At 41.8% G+C, this 21,754-nt stretch overlaps 1 protein-coding gene across 5 annotated transcripts in view; it reads left to right on the top strand.

Moving 5' to 3' along the window:
• Positions 1–2,038: 2,038 nt before the first annotated feature.
• The window catches only part of LOC127569425 (regulator of G-protein signaling 14-like), an 88,018-nt gene continuing 68,302 nt past the window's right edge, over positions 2,039–21,754 (top strand). For 3 of the 5 annotated variants that reach the window (XM_052014053.1, XM_052014058.1, XM_052014055.1), the window contains exons 1-3: positions 2,039–2,159; positions 9,900–10,016; positions 17,777–17,798. In XM_052014053.1, coding sequence (XP_051870013.1) covers positions 9,972–10,016; positions 17,777–17,798 — 67 coding nt within the window. In that variant the 5' untranslated portion in view covers positions 2,039–2,159; positions 9,900–9,971. Of the gene's footprint in view, positions 2,160–9,899; positions 10,017–17,776; positions 17,842–21,754 lie in introns of those variants that run through there. The other 2 variants (XM_052014056.1, XM_052014057.1) reach the window with 2 other exon arrangements.

Below are 21,754 nucleotides of genomic sequence, written 5' to 3' on the forward strand. Positions count from 1 at the left end.
TTGAAGGACCTAATGGCCTACTCCTGCCCCTACTTTCTATGTTTCTGGTATATAGGGCACAGTGTAACGACATGTCGTGCAAATCTTCATTGTTGTCATCATGATTCCTCTCAGTCTTCTCTCTTCTCTCCAGTAACCCTCTCTGCTCCTCCCTCTCTCCGGTGTCTCCTCCTGCCTCTCCCCCTCCACTCTCCCCTTCTGCTCCTCCTCTCTCTCCAGTATCCCCTTCTGCCTCTTCCCTCTTCCCAATGACCCCTCCTGCCTCTACCCCGCTCCACTGTCCCCTCCTGCTTCTCCCCTCTCTCCAGTGACTCTTCCTGCTCCATTCCTTCCTCCTCTGTTCGGGAGGTAGACAGCCCAGGGTTTGGATGCTATGAGGCCATAAAAGGCATTGCATCTTGGCCCCTGTGTTGATGTAACTGAAGCTGTGTGCACCACTGAGGAACTCGGTAGGATTGCCGTATTCAGAATGATATATTGGAGTGCATACCCAGCCTATGTTCTTTCACAGTTGTCTGCAGTTCTCAAGCCCCTCTGCACATCAGTATCAGTATGGTGAACCCCTGTTTGGTAAGCCACCTCTCCAGTCCATGATACACATCTTTGAGTGAGTGTGGGAATGAGAGAGTGAGAAAGAGTGAAAGTAAATATCAATGTGCAAGTTGTCCTTTACGTGGCTTGATACATCTCACCTTGAGGTATCTGCTCCAATCTCAACACTTCCTGGGAAGTTGCTCCATGATCTTTCTGGCTGTTTCTGACCAACCTCTCCCAATGGTGGTCCTGTAAGCTCTCCTTACCGCGCCCCCCCCACCCCCCCCCCCCCCCCCCCCCCCCCCCCCGGTAACAGGGCACCTCTACTTGTGCCTGAGGCATTAGTGAGCACTTGTAAGTCATGCAGGGTGAACTGCAGAGGTCTTTCTCCCTCTGAGCTGCTGCCTGGCATCAACCCTTGCTGTTGTTATTAGCTACCTGTGCTTGCTGAGGTGCTTACCTTGAAGAGCTGACACCTTTGTGGGTTCAGCATGCTAGAAAGTGCGTGCTGACCCACTAAATAGGGTTGCACACTTGGTACAAACAGCTCATGCCCTGTTTAAAAGCATAATTTTGACCAGCTTTTCTAAAGATGTTTTCAGCTAAGTTTGCAGGACTTACTAACGAATATTAGTGTTGTACACAGGGACACTTTAGCATACTGACAGTAGGTAAAGCCCAATTTACAGGCACAAATGTCCAAATATTTTAAGGTTTCCCTTTTAATCCCATCTCCCATTTGGAAACCAGGCAATGGGTGGAGAGATGGTTAAAATGAGGCTGGTTGCTAGCACCCACTTTTGAGTAGGTTAACAGTGCATTCAGTGGGTCTGCATATGCATATTGAGTCTAAGTTATTTCTAGGAACCCACTGCAGTGTTAATCAGAGGCCTTGGCAGGGTTGTGCCAATGGCTTCCCAGCAGACCAAACCCCTTGAAGGAACAGCGTAAGGGAGCACAGATTGTAGAATTGTGAGAATCCTTATTTTCTGTCTCCTTGGGTGTCGGAAGGGTCACATTTGCCTTGTCACATCCTCCCACTCCTCCTTACATTGCACATACACTCTCCCTTACTCTGATCCAAACACATCTCCTCTCTCAATAGACCACAAACCCCATTCTCCAGCTGTGATCTCCTCATGCAGTTCTCCCACCCCATGCAAAGGCAATGGATCTGGTGGCCTTAGGCAGGAGTTGAGAATATTTAGGTAAATCACATGGGCTACAGGGCTCCACTGGATCCAGGACTCTTTTACTCTTTCACCATTGTCATACCCTTATCTCCCCTTCAAAATCATGACCTTAACCTCCAAACAACCGACAGGAGGTTATTAAATATATTATTCAGGTTGTATCGCAGAAGTCGTCCAAGCACCAACCTTCTTAGAGTGAAGTGAAGTACGCCTGACTCAGTAGGGTGAGATTTCGACTTCCTTCTGTGGTCTGTTGCTATGACAGTCTTTCCTGAGGAAGAGTGACTGCAGTACTCTGAGTACTCGTTAGAGAACAATACCAGTCATAAAGCTGCCTCTTTCTTCCAGCAAGCCTCTGTTGAAAATATCCAATGTTTTAGACAAAAGGCATGGCAGGAAAAACAAAGCTTGCCATCAATGGGAGGATGGTGAGTGTCTATTGACCCATGACTTAGAGTGTGTTTGTTTTTAAAGTGTGCATGTTTGCTAATCTCTATGTTCCCTTGTGCCCATATTTTAACAACATGATTGTGCCTTTCGCTGATCTTAATTTACGTTAAGCTTAAACCTACTTAATTTTAACTTTGTTTGTGTTAAACAGGACATTGAAATTGATACAAATGATGATAAATTTGTTTAAGTGGATATGCATTTGTTTTGATTGCAAAGCGTTTTATAATTGTACAATTTTATTTTTGGGAGGGGTCAGTTGGTAAGGACACATTCACTATATTATGAAAAGCAATCTTGCAGGATGACATTAGTATCCAATATCATCTCATGTTGGTAGATTTCTCCTATTGATAAATTTAGGGGGGAAATATCTGTTGGAAACCAATGTTTTTTGTATTCAATTGTTTGTATGCAAAATGAGTGTAAAATGCACAGGACTGGCCTGGTAAATATGTGGGGCTTCCTTTGTAGGCTTCCTGCTCAAAACTGGGCAGGTGCAGGGACCCCACCCTGCTCAGGGATCTTCAAGTGTAATTTTAATCTTTAAATCACGTTAACCCAATTCTTTGTCTGTTGTTAATGAAACTGTCCCAAGACCATTCTAAAATAAGACCAACTGAGGCTGGTGTGCTTATTGATCATCTGTCCGTAGTGTGAAACAGTTCGCCTTTCTGTGATATGTCCAAGAGAGCCCTAAGGAACTGAATGTCGGAGTCTACTTTCTCCTGTTTGTGCAGAATTGTGCCATTCCCTTATTGCAGCATAACATTGTCAAGCCCTTCTGTAACACCAGCTCATTGCTGCAGTGACAGTCTCAGCTGCGTCATATACTGGAGATAGTGAAAACAGTTGACTGTACTAATGAAGGTGCAGTCATACCTATCCCATTTATTCCTTGTGACAAGTTGCTTTCCACCGATTTGTTCTTAGTCTTTTGTTTTAAGAGATTGTTTCTCAATTATGCTGATGAATGGTACATGTGCCAACCAATACCCATCTGAAGGATATGTCTGCACCAACAGAGATGTAGCTATTTGGTTGTTTAACCCTTTAAACAGGATGTGGTTGAAGCTTCTGAATGAAATATCTCAGACATGCTTGCTGTGAGTGACAGGTTAATGCACACATACTGCCTCACCAGAAAAAGTACATTCTGTGTTCATAGTTTCTGCATTTTAGTTCACATGGCAGCACTCTTGCCTCGAAGTCTGAGGGTTCTTGTTTCAAGTCCTACCCTGGAGACCAAAATATTATCAGACACTCCAATGCAGAACTGAGAGGGTGCTACACTGTCAGAAGTGCTATCCTTCAGACAAGGTATTAAATCCAAGCTCTGCCTACTCTCTCTGGTGGCACTTTTTTAAGAAGACAGCCAGTGAAATATCCCCAGCATCGTTGACAGCATTTATCTATCAACCAACATCACCAAGAGCATATTATCTGATCTTTACCACATTACTGTTTGTGGGAACTTGCTGTGAGCTACTTGCCTGCAATGTTTCCTGCATTACACTTTAAAAGTATTTCATTACTCTCTTTATCTTTTTTCTTTTTCGTTCTTGGCTGCTTTCTTTTTCTTTCTTGCTTTTTCCTTCTTTCTTTTCTTTCTTGACTATATTATATCCCTTTCTTTATTTTAAACACTTTGATATGATCAGCGCTCATATCTAATCTCAAGAGAAAACAAAAACTTATATAACTTGCCCTCCACATTTTAACTCTCAGATGCACTTATGAAGAATGATGTGAAAAGCCAGACCTGACAAGTTTAAGGGGTGATATGATAGAGGTATTTAGGATTCCAACTAGATTCAAACAGCGGGATCTGATTAACAAACTCTCGAACATAATCAGAAGGAAGAAACCCACTTTTATGCCAAGGGAATTTTTTAGTTAAAATATAAGAAATTTCTATGGGGCCCTGCTGATCCAGTGTTTCTGTTGAATTGATTAGTTCAAAGTGTTACAGCATTGACTGAAAAGCAAAGTAAACTGTAGACGTTGAAAATCTGACATAAAACAGAAAACACTGGAAATATTCGGTAGATCAGACAGAATCTGTGGAAAAGTTAAAGCTTCAGGTTAATGACGGCATTGCAGGAACCACTTTCTCCCTCACAATTCATCATACACCCAGTACAGTGAGCAAGAGATCACCATAGTGCTTCCCTATTTGCAACAGGGAGCATGAATGGAGCCCTTTGGGGATCAATTTCTCTGTACTACAATGCCTTGTGGGATGACTTGTTTGGCCATGCATGCTGTATCAATTATTGAGGTGTGATGTTACTGCATGACATCAGGTAGAGTCATGCTGTTAATGGTGAACTATACCTCTATGCAGGTGGTAGGGGTTCATTGTACTCCATGTAGCATAGGAGTTGGGCCTAAACCTACAAAGATTTCCTGCATATTTTGGGGGTTGTCATTTATGTTATCTTACTGCAAGGTCATGCCCCATAGTTAAGGACACCATTAACACTGATAATTATATATATGTTGATAAGTTTAGTGCAGATAGAGATAATTGACTAAAATGGACTTTTTTTTGTTCTAATTGTGTTCCTTCTTGTTAAAATTGTGTATAATTTCTAATTTATGTTTTTTTTCTTGTGAATGCTGCTTATTTGATACTATGTGCATATGATGCTGATACAACTAAGTTTTTCTTTGCACCTATGCACATATGTACCTGTGCATATGACAATAAACTCGACTTTGACTTTGACTTAATTCAGCCCATTGAAATCTTTCAAAGAACCACCAGTCTTAGTCCCACCAAGAAGCTCTTCCTCCATATCCCTGATATTTTTCTTCTTCATGTATTTTTCAGATTCCATTTCAAAGACTGCTCTTGATTCTCCATCTATGAGATGGCAAAAGCAATTCTGCATAAAACATTCTTTGTTACCTTTGGCTTTCTGCCAAGAAGCATTAATCTGTGTCCTACAGTGATTGCCCCCACCCCCCCTTCAACCACTGTCAACAGTTTCTCTTTATTTAATTTTTCTAGATCTGTACGATTTTATGCAACTCTATCAAATCTCTTCCTAACCTTATAGGAACATAGTAACAGGTGAAGTAGAAGCAGGAGTAGGCTGCTCAGCCCTTATACCTGGTTCACCATTCATTAGAATCATGGCTGAGCTTTCACCTTTCTGACACTACGCCTGTGTTCATTAATTCCCTTATCTGGTTTTGGGAGATAATCCCAGTTTCTCCAACTACAGAGCAGAGATCCCTCGGTCTGGAACTATTTTCACTTCAATTCCCTGAGGTTCACCTTTAGCCAAAAATACTTTTGCAAATGTTTTCTGCAAATCCACATAAAAAAATATTCATTGACATTGTCCTGTCCACTATTTTAGTCATCTCATTGAAAAAAATCATTCAGGTTATTCCCCTGGTTCTAGATTCTCCCACAAGGGTAGCTATCTTTGTAACGTTGACTTTGTCAAACCTCCCAGGATTTGATTCATGCTATGTAACAATTTTTTCCTCTCTGATGTATGTTTCCAATTCCCTTTTAAAAGTTACCATCAAGCAATCTTCAACCAACCTTTTATGTTGTGTATTCTTGAGCATAGCATCATGTAAATAGAAATCCCTTCAGGTCTCCACTGGTTCTTTAGGCAATTAGCTTAGATCTATAATCCTGGGTCATCATTCCAACTGCCAATAGAAATAGGCTCTCCAATACTTACTTGACTAAAAACCCTCATAAGTTGGAACACTTCAATTCAATCTCCCCTCCATCTTCCCTTCCCTGGGGGTTAAGTGACTATGTTGGTAGCCAATCGTTATATGGCGGGGCTAGTATTTCTGAGCTCAGCATATTGACTTGGCAATGCAAGTTCAAATCCCACTCAGCGAATTTAACTTCGGCTTACTAAATGAATTTTCAGTAACCAGTATTATTATTAATAGTGACTGAAACTAGTGATGAAGGTAAATTTGTTGTCTTTCACCATTCCAGCCTTTATGTGATTGTAGCGAACTCATAATTGAAGGACAATCAATTCAAAGGTAGCTAGGGTTGGAGTTTGAAGGCTTGATATTATATGCAATGCCCACATCCTGTTAAGTAGTAATAAAAAAAGCCACCTCTGCAAGTTATTGAAAGTCCCACGACCCTGCTGTCATCCTGGTAAACCCCCTTCAGTACTTCTCATCAGCGGTGTGAGGGAAGTGAGCAGTGATAATGCATTCCACTCCATCCATGGAAGATTCATGATATTTTGGGCAGACTGAATTTCTGAAAATAAAGAGTGTTTTGGCAGGCTAGAGGAATGCATCCAATTCCCAGCCCAACCGTTGTAAATTCCAGTGAGGTAATCATTTTCTGATGAGCTGTGTGCAGTGTGTCATCTAAAACAAGAAATAGTAAACTCAAAATAAACTCCGCGTTGGTGCTGCCTTTCCTATTTTGTGCTGAGTGTTGAAAATGACCATCTATTGTCATCGTACAGAGGGGAATCCCCAATACAGAAAATTTCCATCACAACAAAGCAATGGCCAAGCATATCAGTCTTTGATAGTCATAATAATCCATGTGGGTGAGTGGGAATAAGTGACCTTTTAGCACTGGCCTACACTTTATCTGTTTTCTGCGTTTTTGGAAATTTCTGTATTTCAAACTAATTCAGGGTTTAATTTCTGAGTGTTGTATGACCTCAAATCTCCAGGCTACATAAGGTGGAAACTAATTTCTAACTCTATTCTGGTGTGTGTGTGTGTGTGTGTGTGTGTGTGTGTGTGTGTGTGTGTGTGTGTGTGTGTGTGTGTGTGGTGTGTGTGTGTGTGTGTGTGTGTGTGTGTGTGAGTGTGATTTGTGTTCATGTATGCTTTTGTGTTTCATTGTGTACCTGAGTGTTTGTGTGTGTGTGTGTGTGTGTGTGTTTGTATATTTGTGTGGTATGCATGTCTATGCATGTGCATGTCTATGTTTGTCTATGTGTGAGCATGCAGGTATGTGTATGGGCTTGTGTGTCTATGTATGTGTGTGGTGTGTGTTTGTGTGTGGTGTGTGTGTGTGCATGTGTGTGTCTCTATGTGAGTCTGTGTGTTTGTGTGCATATACATGTGTGTATATAAGTTTGTGTGTGTTTGCACACTTGCATGTGTGTGTGTGTGGCTGTGTGTGTGTGTGTGTGTGTGTGTGTGTGTGTGTGTACACAAGGGTGTGTGCATGGATTGGAGAATCATAAGCATTTTATGGCAGTAGGCAACATGAACAGCTTCATCCTTGAAGTTGAAAGCTTTTCAGTGCTCAGATATGATATTTTAATTTAAGCGGCAATACTTAACTGAGCATATTTTGAAAATATTGAACTGTAACATTGTGGGATTGAACGTTCATATGTAAGCAACAAGTGAGAGAAACAATAGCCTCATGAATAACTTTAAAAATATTATGTGCTTAACTTTGACCAAATTGATTTGATTGTAAATAGTAGGAGAAAAATCTTTATCCGAAGTACTTCACAATTGATGCAACAAGAAACCTTGTGATAAATATGCCTTTGGGAAGAGGGATCATAATATCATAATTAGATCTTGTTGGAAATTATTGGCAACCACATCATTTATTTCTCCATGTAAGTGACACATATGTAAACACCAAAGCCAATCAGATACCTTGACGTCCCAGAGTTAAATCTGTTTTATTGATGATGTTGTGGATTGAAAGTTGGGCAGGAGCTTGGAGAGAACTCCCTGCTGAAGTTAGAAATAGTCTCATGGGATTGTTTATGTTCACTGGTGCTGGCCTCAGTTTCATCTCTCATCCATTCATCTGATAGTGCAGCACTCCCTTAATGCTGTACTGAGGTATTAGGTTTTTAATTTGCTTTCAAGCCTCTGCAGCACAACATTCTGACTCAGATAGGAAAGGTGAGAGTCAAGGAAGGAATATCTAGAGGTGGGTTGCCTCTTTGTAACCATACGTAGGAGAGAGTTTCAACTCTTAATGGAAATTTCAAAAGCAAATTCATTGTTTATTCTCTCAAAATTAGCAACTAGTCTATTTTAGGGAAGTTGATCTTTTAACCAAAGACCAATCAAACCCCAGTTAAGTTTGCTGGTAATATTAACTGTCAATTACCTAACCCATTGGTATGGTATTCCTTTGCTATTTTATGCTAACTTGTATCAAACTTGGATTACACCAGATTTAGAGTACTGCTCTGATCACCACATTGGGTCGGGGTGTGTGTATAGCAACTGTACACACTTCTCATGGCCCCTGCCCATGCTCCAAATGAGCTAACTCATGAGACAGAGCAAGCTCCACGTGACAAGCAGGCTTCAGATGGTGTCTCTGATATTGCTGCTGCTGCCAAAGATTTTTAAACAGTCTTTATTGGAATTGGAACTGGTTTATTATTGTGACATGCACCGAGATACAGTGAAAAGTTTTTGTTTGCATGCCATCCAGACAGATCATTCCATACATAAGTGCATTGAGTAGTATAAAGGAAAACAGAATGCAGAAAATAGTGTTGCAGTTACAGAGAAAATGCAGTTCAAGTAGACAAATAAAGTGCAAGGACCACGACGTGGGAGATTGGAAGATCAAGAGTTCACCTTTAACATATGAGAGGTCCGTTCAAGTGTCTGATAGCAAATGACTTTGACAGTCAGAGACTTCTAAGAACATGGATTAAAAAAGATAAAATGATTTTAAAAAAATTACAGAATGAAAAGTATTGATTAGAAACATATTAAATGCTAACATGTAATTAAAAAAATAAAGTAAGATAACTCAAGCATTTGCCACATTTACTTTCTGTAGGGCTGCTGAAACTCATTCATTCGTGGACCAGCCTGTCCTGCTGTAAAGTGGAGGATCAGGTGCACAACGTACCCAGCCCTTCTTCAGTATATCAGTGTTCCCTCATGGCACAATAGAGAGTCCAGGGGTGGGGTAGAAGATTAGATGTGTTGGCATTTGATCTCCTGCATATTTTGAATTTCTACATTTCAACTTGCAGTTTAGAATCCAAAGATCATTCCATCTCTGTTTTGAGTACACTCAGCGAACAACATCCATAATGTCCTCGAAGCTTCTTAACCATTCGAGAGAAGAAACTTCCCCTCATTTCAGACCTAAGTAGACAATTCATATTTTGGAACTGTGCCTCTTAGTTCTAGACTCCACAACCAGAAGAAACATCATTTTAATCCACTTCTTGTCAAGCTTCTTAAGAATTTTATATGTTTCAATAAGATCAGTTCTTTAACTTTTTAATGGGCAAAGTAAAAATCGATGGCACACAAATAAAGAACTTTTCACTGTGTCTCTGTGCATGTGACAATAATAAACCAATTCCAGTTCCAATTCCAATACAGACTGTTCAACCTTTTATGGGCGGCATGGTAGCTTAGTGGTTAGCATGTTCAATTCCCACCGCTGTCTGTAAGGAGTTTGTAAGTTCTCCCGTGACTGTGTGGGTTTCCTCTGGGTGCTCCAGTTTCCTCCCACATTCCAAAGACATACAGGTTAGTAGGTTAACATGGGTGTAATTGGGTGGCACAGACTCGTTGGGCCAGAAGGGTCTGTTACCTTGCTGTATAAATAGAGTTTTAAAGTTTAAGACTCGAGAGATTATTACCCTGTATTTTTCCAACTTTCTTATTATGGGATTCAGTCTTGAATGTGCTGGTTGGTAGGTTAATTGCCTCCTGTGACTTGCCTCTGGTGTTGATGTTTTGTAGGAGAACGAGGAGGTGTTGGTGGGCAAATGTGAAAGAACTGGGCAGCCACTGGTCGGCAGGGACTTGAAGGGCCAAATGGCCTGTTTCCATGTTATACAACTCTATGACTTTGTGACTCTAGTAAGTTACAGGGAGATTAATTGGGGAATGGGATGGATGGAATTACTCTGAGAGCTGGCATATTACTCTGAAAGCTGGAATTACTCTGAGAGCTGATGGATGGCTTCCTTCTATGTCACTATGAAGTACAAAATGTAAACTTTATTACACTCCTTCTAAAGAAAGTATATCTTTCCTCAGTTAAGGAGTCCACACTGTACAAAGTACTCCAGGTATGACCTAATAGTGGCCATATATACTTGAACCCATACTTGTTACTCTCATAATCACATTATAATGAAGGATAACAGGCTATTTGCTTTTCTAGTCCCTTTGTATTAATTTTCCATGGTTTATTTTAAAGGACACCCAGCTCCCATAGTATTTCCCAGTTTTTCTCCATTTAACATTTCTATGGAAATGGTTACATCCATCCTTCTTTTCTTGACTGTTCATGTCATCTCTTTCCAGCCTCTTTGTATCCTCTTCCCAGTGTACTTTCCCACCTGTCTCCATATCATCAGCAAAATCGGTCACATGACACGTCCTTATTTAAATCAATGACCCAAACATTGATCCTTGTTGGACTCCAACAACAGCAGTTGCCAACTTGTGAAGAGCCAAATAAAAACAGAACATTCTGGAAACACTCAGCAAATTAGACAGCATCAGCTGGGAGGAAAACAGAGTTAATGTTTCAGGTTGCTGAAGTTTCACCAGAACTGGAAAAGTGAGAAAGTAAGCATGTTTTAAGTTGCTAAGAGGGGGAGAGAGAATAAAAGGGATGCCTGTGATGGGGTGGAAACCAACCAAGGGGGACACAAATGCTGTTGGTGCCGTCTACGAGAGGATGATGAATGCTTGTTAATCACAGATGATATATCTACAGGAGGCAGATGGTGGGCAGAAGGGCCTGTTTTGTGCTGTATGGTTCTATGGAGGTCTAAATAGAGAGAGATGAATGAGGGCAGAAGAGAAAGGAAACAAAATGCTGGAACTATGAATTGCTGAAACCTGAAATACAGGAAAATGCTATAAGTATTCAGCTGGTTTAACACCATTTGTAGCAAGAAACAAAGAGTTGATTTAATATTACATCTTGATGACCTTATATCATAACTGTCCAGTTCAGGGATGAACAAGAAAGGCTAGTGATCTGTTATATTCAATATTGTGTCTCTAGGCGATGTATGTGAGATGAGGTGCTGTTCCCTTTGCTTACCTTGGGTCTCATTGGAACAATGAGAGAGAACAAAGACAGAGAGGTTCTAATGGGGCAACACACAAATCACGGGAGAAACTCAGCGGGTCAGGCAGCATTTATGGAGGGAAATAGACAGTCAACATTTTGGGTCAAGCCCCTTCATCTGGACTGGAAAGAAAGAGGGATGATAGCCAATATAAAAAGGTGGAGGGAAGGGGTGAGACAAGAGCTGGCAAGTGATAGGTGGATCCAGGTGAGGGAGAATGAAAGGCAGGTGAGGGAGGGGTGGGAGAGTAGGAATGATGTCGGAAGTAAGGAGGTGATGGGTGGAAATGACAAAGGGCCTAAGATGATGGAATCTAATGGGAGGGAATGGTGGAGAATGGAATAGAGTGAGGGAGGAGGGGCGGGGAAACAGTGGGAGTGTCGTGTGGGAGATGGGCAGATGCAGAGGGAGAGGGCAGGGAAGGGGAAAGGCATAAGGTGATGGGGGCCAGTTGGATCAGGAGGAGAGAGAACAAAGAAAAATGGGGGGGAAGGGGACAGAGGGGGAGTGGTTACCGGAAGTTTGAGAATTTGATTTTCATGCCGGCAGGTTGGAGGCTGCCCAGACGGAATATGAGGTGCTGATCCTCTAATTTGTGTTTAGCCTTGACGTGGCAGCGGAGGAGGCCGTGGACAGCCATGTTGGTGTGGGAAGGTGAAGTGGAATTAAAATGGCTGGCCACTGGGAGATCCCGGCTGGCATGGTAGACAGATCGAAGGGTATAATAGAAAGATTATAGTGGGAGTGGAGTGAAGAACTAAAGTGATAGATCACTGGGAGCTCAGGGTCATGCTGTGGACTGAATAGAGGTATTCTTCTAAGCAGTCACCCAATATCTGCTTGGTTGCTCCAGTGCAGAGGAGGTCACATTGTGTTCATTGCTCTAGATTGGAAGAAGTGCAAGTGAATTGTTGCTTCACCCTGGAAGGACTGATTGGATCCCTGAATGGGGGGAAGGGAATTGTTGCCTCTCCTGAGATTGCACAGGAGGTTTCTGCAAGAAGTGTGGCTGTTGGTGAAGACAGGAAGAGCAAATCAGCTGAGTTGTAGATGGAATGGTCCCTGTGGAGATTTGAAAAGGGAGAGGAAGATACATCTGGTGTGGCATCTTGCTTAAGGTGGTGGAAATTAGAGGATAATCTAATGAATTTGGAGGTCATTGGCTACAAGGTGTGGCCAAGGGAAGCCCTAATCTTGTTCAGGGAGAGAGGAGAGTGCTTGAGCACAGAAGTGTCAGAAACTAAACATGTGGTTGAAAGCCCTGACAACTATGATAGAAGGAAGCTACAGCTAACCATAAAGGAAGATGTCTCCAAAGCACTATTGTGAGAAGTCTCATCACCAGAATGAAGCCAGAGAAACTGACAGAATGAAATGGAGCCCTAAAGGAAGCTGGGTGAGAGGAAATGTAGTTGTGTGAGCTTGTAATGGGCATTGGTCACTAGCCTAGACCCTGAGATAGAGATCAATATCAAGAAAGTGAAGAGAGAGTCAGAGATGGACCATGTGAAAGTGAGAGTAGGAGAGATATTGGCAGCAAAAGTGAAGTCAAGTTCTTTTTGAGATCAGGAAGCAGAACTAATACAGTCATCAATGTACTGGAAAGAGAGCTGAGACTGGTATTGTTCCACATATTCCTCATGGAGACAGGAATAACTTGGACCCATGCAAGTTCCAATAACTACAGCTTTGACTTGGAGACGTTAAGTGAAGTAGGCGAAGCTGTCCAACCTAAGAATGAGTTGAGCCAGGGTTGAATGAGAGTAGTGGAGAGGAACTGTTGTACCTCTGTTCAGGGAAGAAATGAGGGGCCCTCAGACCACCCTGGTGTGGGGACAGAGATGTAGGAGAACATCCATGGTGAAACTAAACCAGTTGGGAAACCACTATTGTGGTGAAAGGTGTGGAGATATCATAGATGTAAGTAGGAAGGGGCTGCATAAGTGGTGAAAGGATAGTCAAGGTATGAAGAATTAAGTTCAATTGGAAAAGAACAGGCTGAAACAATGGGTCTACATTTGCAGTCGATGCATCTTGGGGAGGAGCTGGAAATGAAATGCACGGGACTGAGGAACCATGAGACTGGATGCTGTGGACGGCAAATCTCCTGAGGTGACGAGGTCAGTGACTGTCTCAGAGACAATGGACTGATGTTCAGTGGTGGGTTCATGGTCTAGAGTGACGTATAAGGAGGACTCTGAGAGCTGACATTTCTGCTTCTGCAAGGTTGAGGTCAGTTTGCCATGCTACAAAAGTACAGTCCTTGTCAGCAGATTTAACAGCAAAGTTAAGGTTGGTACTTACTGTGCAGAGCACTACAAGTTCAGCGATGGTAATTTAGTTTAAGTGAGTATTCTGAACAAATTAAGATGGCCAATGTTGCATTGACAGTTAGAGAGGAATAGATCGAGAGAGCATAGAAAACCAGAAGGAGAGATCAAGGGGGATAAGAAGACAGGAAAGAGATTCAGAGAGTCTGAGGTGAAGATTCTTGGCCAATGTAATGGGCAAAGGTGGTGGGAGAAGAGCTCAACATCATGTTGGACTCAGAATTTGTTGAGCTGGGATGTAAAGGATGAGACAGAGAATAATGAAGTGAATAATGACCCATTTGCAATAACCCATTTATTCCAGCTCTCTGTTTTCTGCCAATTAATTGAGAATCAATCTAGAGTAATATGTATTACTATGACCCATAATATTGAAAAATAGCCTCTTGTTTTGGACCTTATCAAATCAAAATATACTGCATCCATTACCTCCCCCTTATCTAATTTCACAGTTAAGAAAACCTACTTGATTTCATTTTCCAAAACCACCCTTCCCATTTTCTAAGAAAATCTTGTTTTCCAAGAACCTTGTTACTTTATCTCTTAAAATAGCTTTGTCAATTTCTTTGCTACTCCTTGCCAACTGGCCAATAGTTCTATGTTCCTCCCTTCCCGCTTGAAGAGTGGGATTAAGAACTCTAACTTTCAATTTGCAGATATTATTATAAAATCTAGGGAATTCTGGAAGATCCCAGGACTCTGTAGCAACCACTGTCAGAGCCTTGAGATGTAGATCATTAATTTAGACCTGCTGTGAAGATTTTATGTTTTAAAGGGAATATATTTCATTTGTAAATTAGCATATATTTTAAAATGTTTGCCACTGCTTATCTCTCATTATATATCTTAATCTAGTTTTCTAATATATCCTACCCAATATGTCACTCATACCTTTACAGTTTGTTTTATCAATCTTTAAGATGCTAGTTCCTTATATAATTACAACAATTTGAACCTCAGTGTAAAAAGTTAGTGGGTCAAACTTCTTGGCAACCACCTGCTGCTGACCCATGGGCCTAGGTTGACATATATCTTCTCTGGATCTTCTGGTGTTACCTTGCTGTCTGAAACCATCTCAACCATAAATGTATGACCTTGTGTGATAGCAGGGCTTGAATAATGTGGACAGGACTGAACAAGCCCTTCCATAAAATTGTTGGAAAGATTTTTGACAGCCAAGTGAATCACACTTCCTGGCTTTGCCAGCTGTCAATCTATCGAGAACTATGAATGTATCTCAATGTCCTTGGCATTCAGAAACATTCAAATATGCCTAAAGTAAGGGAAAATATAACAAAAAATCATTACACATTAAAAAATAAAAATAGAGAAAGAAATTAAAACATTTAACTAATTTCAATTGATTAAAAATATAAATTGCCTACTACTTATCCACTCTCATAGCTTTTCCTTTCCATTCAAGTTCAAGTTTATTGTCACAGGCATACATACACAGGGTATAAATGCCATGAAAATTAGCTCCTTGTAGCAGCAGCACAGAAGATTACAAAAATGACAAACATAATTTAACATTAACTTAAATCTAAATTAATATAAATTTTACATGACTTACATGACAAAACAAACATAACGACACAAGTGCAAGTTGAGAGAGAGAGAAAAAGAAAATATTCGCCGAGGTAGTGTTAGGATTTTCATGTCGGTTCAAGAACCTGATGGCAGTGGGGAAGAAGCTGTTGTTGAACCTTGAGGTGTGGGTCTTCAGACTCCTGTAACCTCCTGCCTGATGGCAGCATTGAGAAGAGGGCATGGCCCAGATGGTGGATGTTACCTTCCTGAGACATCGCCTCTTGTAGATGTCCTCGATGGTGGGGAGAGCTGTTACTTGTAATGGGATTGGCTGAGTCCACTACTCTCTGTAGCCTTGTGCATTCCTGTGCACTGGAGTTTCGATACCAGGCCATGATGCAGCCGGTCAGAATGAATGGATTTTCTCAGGAATTGTACAAACTATGTGGAGTTCAACATCAGGGTGCATTTGAACGAACCCCAACCTAGAATGGCCAGCTCATCCTTGTGGAGGAATGCTCAGTTTTCCCTGTACTGGTGAGAGTGCCTGTCATTCAAAACTGCCTGCCATGTCATCTTTTAGCTAACCATTCAAAATCTTTATTTGTTTTGTCCTTTGCCAGTTTGCTCATGACTCAGGTTCAGTGCTAAAGTTAGCTGACTAATGCTAACAGCATATGGACAATATTTTGGACTCAAGTTCATTGAACTCTCTCTTAAGTGAACCCCATTCCTCATTCTACTTGGTAACTGGATTGTTCTCAATACTACTTTCCACTCTCTCCCCCATTCACTTCAAGTTCTTCTCAAGCAATGAGTTGATGTCCGTAACCCAACTTAACCCTTGTTGCTCCCAGTCAATGCTGCAGACAACAGTAGTTATCCCTCTATCTGTGTTCCACCACAAGAATTTTAGAGTTTGCTCTTCCTCTCTCCAGGGGTATTGGAGGGGTGTGCCGTTTCCACCAGGGGATCAGGCAGATGATCATTGGGTTGAGCTAGGTCACAGGCTTATCAAGTGAGTCTTGTACTGCCTTAAATCTCCTGTGAGCCTATGCTTCAAACAGCCTCTGCTCTGGCACTACATCAACCTTATTTTACTTTAATTATAATTAGTGCTTTTTGTTAACCTCTCACCTATCAACATTGACTTCTCAACAATTTTTTGTTAATGTGTTTCCTACACATTCTCAACATTCCTTTGGAGTAACCTTTAGTCTTTGAAAGAATTGGTCCTCTTCTGATTGTGACACCACTCCCCCTATTCTTACATCTGCACGTTTATATAGACAGTGAATAAAAGTTGGCACAAAACTAAACCCTGCTGAGACCTCTAACACTTTCCAATCACTTTGGAAGACTGCCTTTAACTCCTACTTTCTGTTTTCATAGAGTTATAGAGTCATACAGCATGGAAGCAGACCTCTCAGCCTAACTGGTCCATGCTGACCAAAATTCCCATCTAAGCTCGTCCCATTTGCCTACATTTGGCCCATATCCCTCCAGCTTAACCAATTTTTAATTCAATTTGTTTTCATTTAATTCTGTACCTCTTAACCTTCTTCTTGAATCACCAATATGATACCTTGCCATAAGTTTTCCTAAGGTTCTTACCTCCAGAAGGGATTATGTGAAGTTTATCCAGCACTACTGCTGCTATAGTTACGAGGTTCATGGTGACCAGATACTAAAGGTCACAACCTTGTTTCTCCATTTGGTTCAGCACTACACACAGGAATGAACCTGTGTTAAAAGGCAGCAAACCAAACCAAAACCACAGCAAAACAAGAACTTTCATTTGCACAGAATCTTTAATACAGAAAAGGTGCTAGACAATATGGGAGGTTACCTGTGGGGGAAAGAAAAGATCATTGGAAACATTTACATTCACATTGTCTCATCAGTTATCACCCTAGCTTCTGATCCATTGACTCTCACCCTGGCCTTTGACCTGTAGACATGCACCTTAAAGTCAGTAATAATTTTTATCGGACTCGTGACGGAAACATTTAGCATTTAAGATATAGTATATATTTTACGTATTATGTTATGGCACAGAAAGCAGCCACTAGGCCCATTAAGTTAATGTTGATTCTCAGAGCACACCCATCAGTTTGATTCCCCCATTTATTCCCTTACGACCTATTCTTTCTCACATGTCCATCAACTCTCTCCCCCCACTTCTCCATCTCTCCTATTGGGACAATTTACAGCAGCCTATTAACCTACCAGTACATCTTTGGGATGTGGGAGGAAACTGGAGCACCCAGAAGAAACCCACACGGTCACAGGGTGAATGTGTAAACTCCACACAACCAGCCACTAGAGGTTCAAGATTGAACCCAGAACATTGAAGGTGTGAGGCAGCAGTGCTAACCGCGGCGCACTGTGCTCCCATAGAATTGTAACTGGAGCCAATTTCTCGTTGTGATGATTCGATCAGTTTGTGAAAGAGAACAGTGGATCCAGATTGTTCTTCTGAGTTACAAGTGATATCATTACACCTGAGTGATTAACACTGGTGTTTATACCTGCTAGTTTGAGCTGAGAACAATGACGTTGGTATTATCAAGTGCTGGTATATATGTAAATACTGTAAAACAAAATTATGTGTTTAACCCTTTCCACATCATGAGCAAAATCTCTCATCTCTTTCTGTGTTTTTTTCTAGGCTGTGGCCATTTCTGATGGAGGTTAGTACTCTCGTATGGAGACAAGTGATGGACAACGTTTGTGGTAGGATTGAAAAGCTAGAACGTCAGGGCACTTGGGGTTAAAGGAACAGTTTTGGAACAGGTGTGAATGTCCAGGCCTAGACAGCATACAACAACGTAGTGAACAACCTTTTGAGGAAACAATTAATTGGTTTATTATTGTCACAGGTACTGAGGTACAGTGAAAACCTTTGCTTTGCATGTCATCCATACAGATCATTTCATCACATCAGTGCATTGAGGTGGTACAAGGGAAAAGCAATAACAGAATGCAGAATAAAGTGTTACAGTTACAGAGAAAGTGCAATGTAGGCAGGCAATAAGATGCAAGGCCATGACGAGATAGACTATGAGGTTAAGAATTCATCTTATCATGCTCGGTGACCGCTCAGTGATCTTATAACAGCGGGATAGAAGCCGTCTTTGAGCCTGATGGTATGTGCTTTCAGGCTTTTGTATCTTTTGCCTGATGGGAGGGGGAAGAAGAGAGAATGTCCAGGGTGGGTGGGGTTTTTGATTATGTTGACTACTTTACCAAGGCAGCGAGAAGTGTAGACAGAGTCCATGGAGGGGAGGCTGGTTTCCGTGATGTGCTGAGCTGCGTCCACAGCTCTCTGCAGATAGACCTGGATCTGTCAGAAGGATCTTCAGTCACCTGTGTCACCTCTCAAATGCCAGACTGACAGCAGAGTTTCTGTAAGCACCCTCCTACAGAGAGGACAAGTTGGTTTAAAATATTTGCCAGTAGAGGAGAAGTTGACTTTTATTTTTTCCTCCATGCTCAGCCACTGAGCCTGACCATGACAGCCCTCTTACCCCCTTCAGCTGGCAGCAGGTGGTTTGGTGAGGTTGGCTATTTGGCTGCTGGAGAGCTCTCATGCCTAATTAACTCCATCATATGTGATATCCTCTGTACAAACATCTGTTGATTTCAGCCTTAAAAACAGCAATTGGTCTGATCATTGAAAGCATTTTGGTGAATGATCTCTAGATTTCTGTGAACCTTTTTGAGAAACTATACTTCCCTAACATTGTTCCAAAGTATTTTTCCCCTGAATTTTGTTATTATGCTGCCTTGATCTTAATTCCTCTCATCAAAGAAAAAGTCTGAAAATACAGATCAGCCAGTATTCCTTAGCTATACAGCCTTGACATGTCCCTTTGTTGTGTTCTTTCTCTACAACTTCCCTCATTCATCTATTTATTGGATGGCATTGAGATCACGTGGGCAACACTGGCTTCACTCTATCAGGGACAATTCTTTGTTATACCCACCCCTCCCCTACCCTCTCTGCAACCTAAAACTGACTTATTTTCCTTTTTATCAGTTCTGATGAGAGGTCTTCAACCTGAACCATTAACTCTGTTTCTGCCATATGCTGCCTAACCTGATGAGTGTTTCTGGCATCATTTGTGGTTATTTCAGATTTCCATTATTTGTAATTTGTTCATTCTTAATGTTTCTTACCACTGCACTGGTCCATAAAGAGGAGCCAACTTTCTTTTGGATGTCGTGTTAGGTGTTCTTGTTTAAGGAAATCCAAGATGCATAACAGCCACCCAGTGGACAGAGATGGGTTTCCATGGGTCCCATTGCAGAGACCTGAGTAACTAATCCATCCTGACACTCCAGTGCATACAGTGGTCACTGTAGTACAGCCTTCAGGCTCAGAGGGATAGTACCGCCCACTGCGCCACAGTTGACATGTGGAAATGAGTTATTGCTTTTACGACCTGGGCCATTAAGTTTGGGCATGACAAAATCCAAAGAGGAAAGTCAGTCTTGAGTTGGTTTGCAGACTGGTCTATTCTTTGCGAGTGAGTGGATGGGAAAACAAGGAAAAAAGGGAAGAGGACCAGAATAATGAGGGAAATAAAGTTCTGGAGAAGAAGAGAGGCTCAGTTGGAAAACTGAATAGAAACTATGGAGCTGAATTGATCTTGAGTGACAGGGCACATTGGATGATGGTGAATCATCACCTTCTCTAAATGGAAGACAGTGAAGAAGCCACCGGTGTTTCTGGTGCCCATAATGTGATGTTGCCATTGAGAGGACATCTCTGACAGGAGGTAGCTCAGGAAGAGTAGGTCCAGAACTGAATGGATATTCCACCCATTAGTTAACAACCTTGATAATATCTATTGTCCTTAAAGTCACAACAGAAATCACCTGTTTGTTGCTATGAACATACAAACAGACAAATAAGGAGCAGGAATCTCCACTCTCCACTCAGTCCCAACAGACATCTTCCACCATTCAATACGATCATGACTGATCTAACTGTAACCACAACACTACATTCCTGCCTATCAGTGGTAACCTTTCACCCACTTGCTTATCAAGTGCCTTAAAAATATTCAAATACTCTGCTTCACCACTCTTTGAAGAAGTGGGGTCCAAAGACTCACTACTCAGAATGTGATGCTTGTAACCCCTCTTATCCCTAACCATTGGCAGCATGTTTTCACCTGCTAAGGCTTTAAGCTCTGGAATTCACTCCCTCAAATGCTTTCCCATCTTAAAGCTGTCCAAGCTAGTGATCACCTGTCCAAATGTCTCTTTATGTGGCTTGGTCTGAAATTTTGTTTGATCACAACCATATGAAGTTCCTGGGAATGTTTTTGCTCTGTTTAAGTCACTGTGTCAATAAGATTTGATCTTACTGAAATACTCAGAGTGTATGTGGCAAGGTGTGGGCAGGACAGAGTCTGAGAGAGGGGATTGTCTCACCTGGATTTGCCTATCACCTGAACTCACCTATCACCTACCTGCGTGTGCTTCTCCCCCTCCCCCCTCCTTCTTATTCTGGCTTCTGCCCTCTTCCTTTCCAGTCCTGATGAGGGGTCTCAGCCCAAAATGAACTGTTTATTTCCCTCTATGGATGCTGCCTGATCTGCTGAGTTCCTCCAGCAATTTTTGTGTTAATTTTTGATTCTGAAGATTAATGGAGTGGTTGTGGGGAGTGGGTGTGAGAAGGAGGTGCAATTGTTCCTTGCATCGTTAGTTTAGAATTCCTTCTGAATGTTTTCCAGCTACCCACCTGACACCAGCTTTGCACTGGGTCACGGACAGCTACGATACCCACCTAAGTCAAATAGCCATTTAGTACTTACAGCTGAAGCTCACACATGGTGGAATCAACCCTGAGTCATTATACTCAGCAGCACGGTAGCGGGGGCGGCATGGTAGCGTAGGGGTTAGCACAATGCTATTACAGCGCCAGCGATCGGGGTTCGATTCCCGTCGCTGTCTGTAAGGAGTTTGTACATTCTCCCGTGTCTGCGTGGGTTTCCTCCGGGTGCTCTGGTTTCCTCCCGCATTCTAAAGATGTACGGGTAAGTTAATTTGGGGTTTAAAATGGGTGGCGCAGACTCATTGGGCAGGAAGGGCCTGTAACCATGCTGTAAATAAAAAAAATAATACAACCACAATCGGTGTCCAGAGAAGATAGGGCAAAGTGCATTGCATAGATAAGTAAAAACTGAGTTCCTTCATTCTGTGAAACAAAATGACCAAAGTATGTTATTGATAAAATTTTTCTGGTGATAAGTGTGCCGTAGGGTTCTATACTTGTGATTATTTGGGGCTTTGAGGTGTGGTGTACAATAGAGAATGGGTCAGCTGTCAACCAGAAGGTGGGGTGGGGTGGGGCTATTTGAAATCAGGATATCCATATATAAATCCATATATGGATATCCATATATGTGAATTGGTGTCAGGATCCCATCGTGAAGACTCAGAATCAACAGCTTGTAAGTTGGCCTTTAAACACAGTATAAGTGCAGTGTGGCATCATTTCGCCCAGCGTAAAACCAAAGGAATTAAATGTCCTTCTTGTTTTGCACAAAACCACTCTTACATTACCATGTTCTGAATGATAAACAAATGCGGGGGCACTGGTCAGGACACAATGCATTTCCTTCCTTAAAAAATA

This window comes from Pristis pectinata, chromosome 4, assembly GCF_009764475.1.
Source record: "Pristis pectinata isolate sPriPec2 chromosome 4, sPriPec2.1.pri, whole genome shotgun sequence".
In the NCBI taxonomy this organism is placed as follows: Eukaryota; Metazoa; Chordata; class Chondrichthyes; order Rhinopristiformes; family Pristidae; genus Pristis; species Pristis pectinata.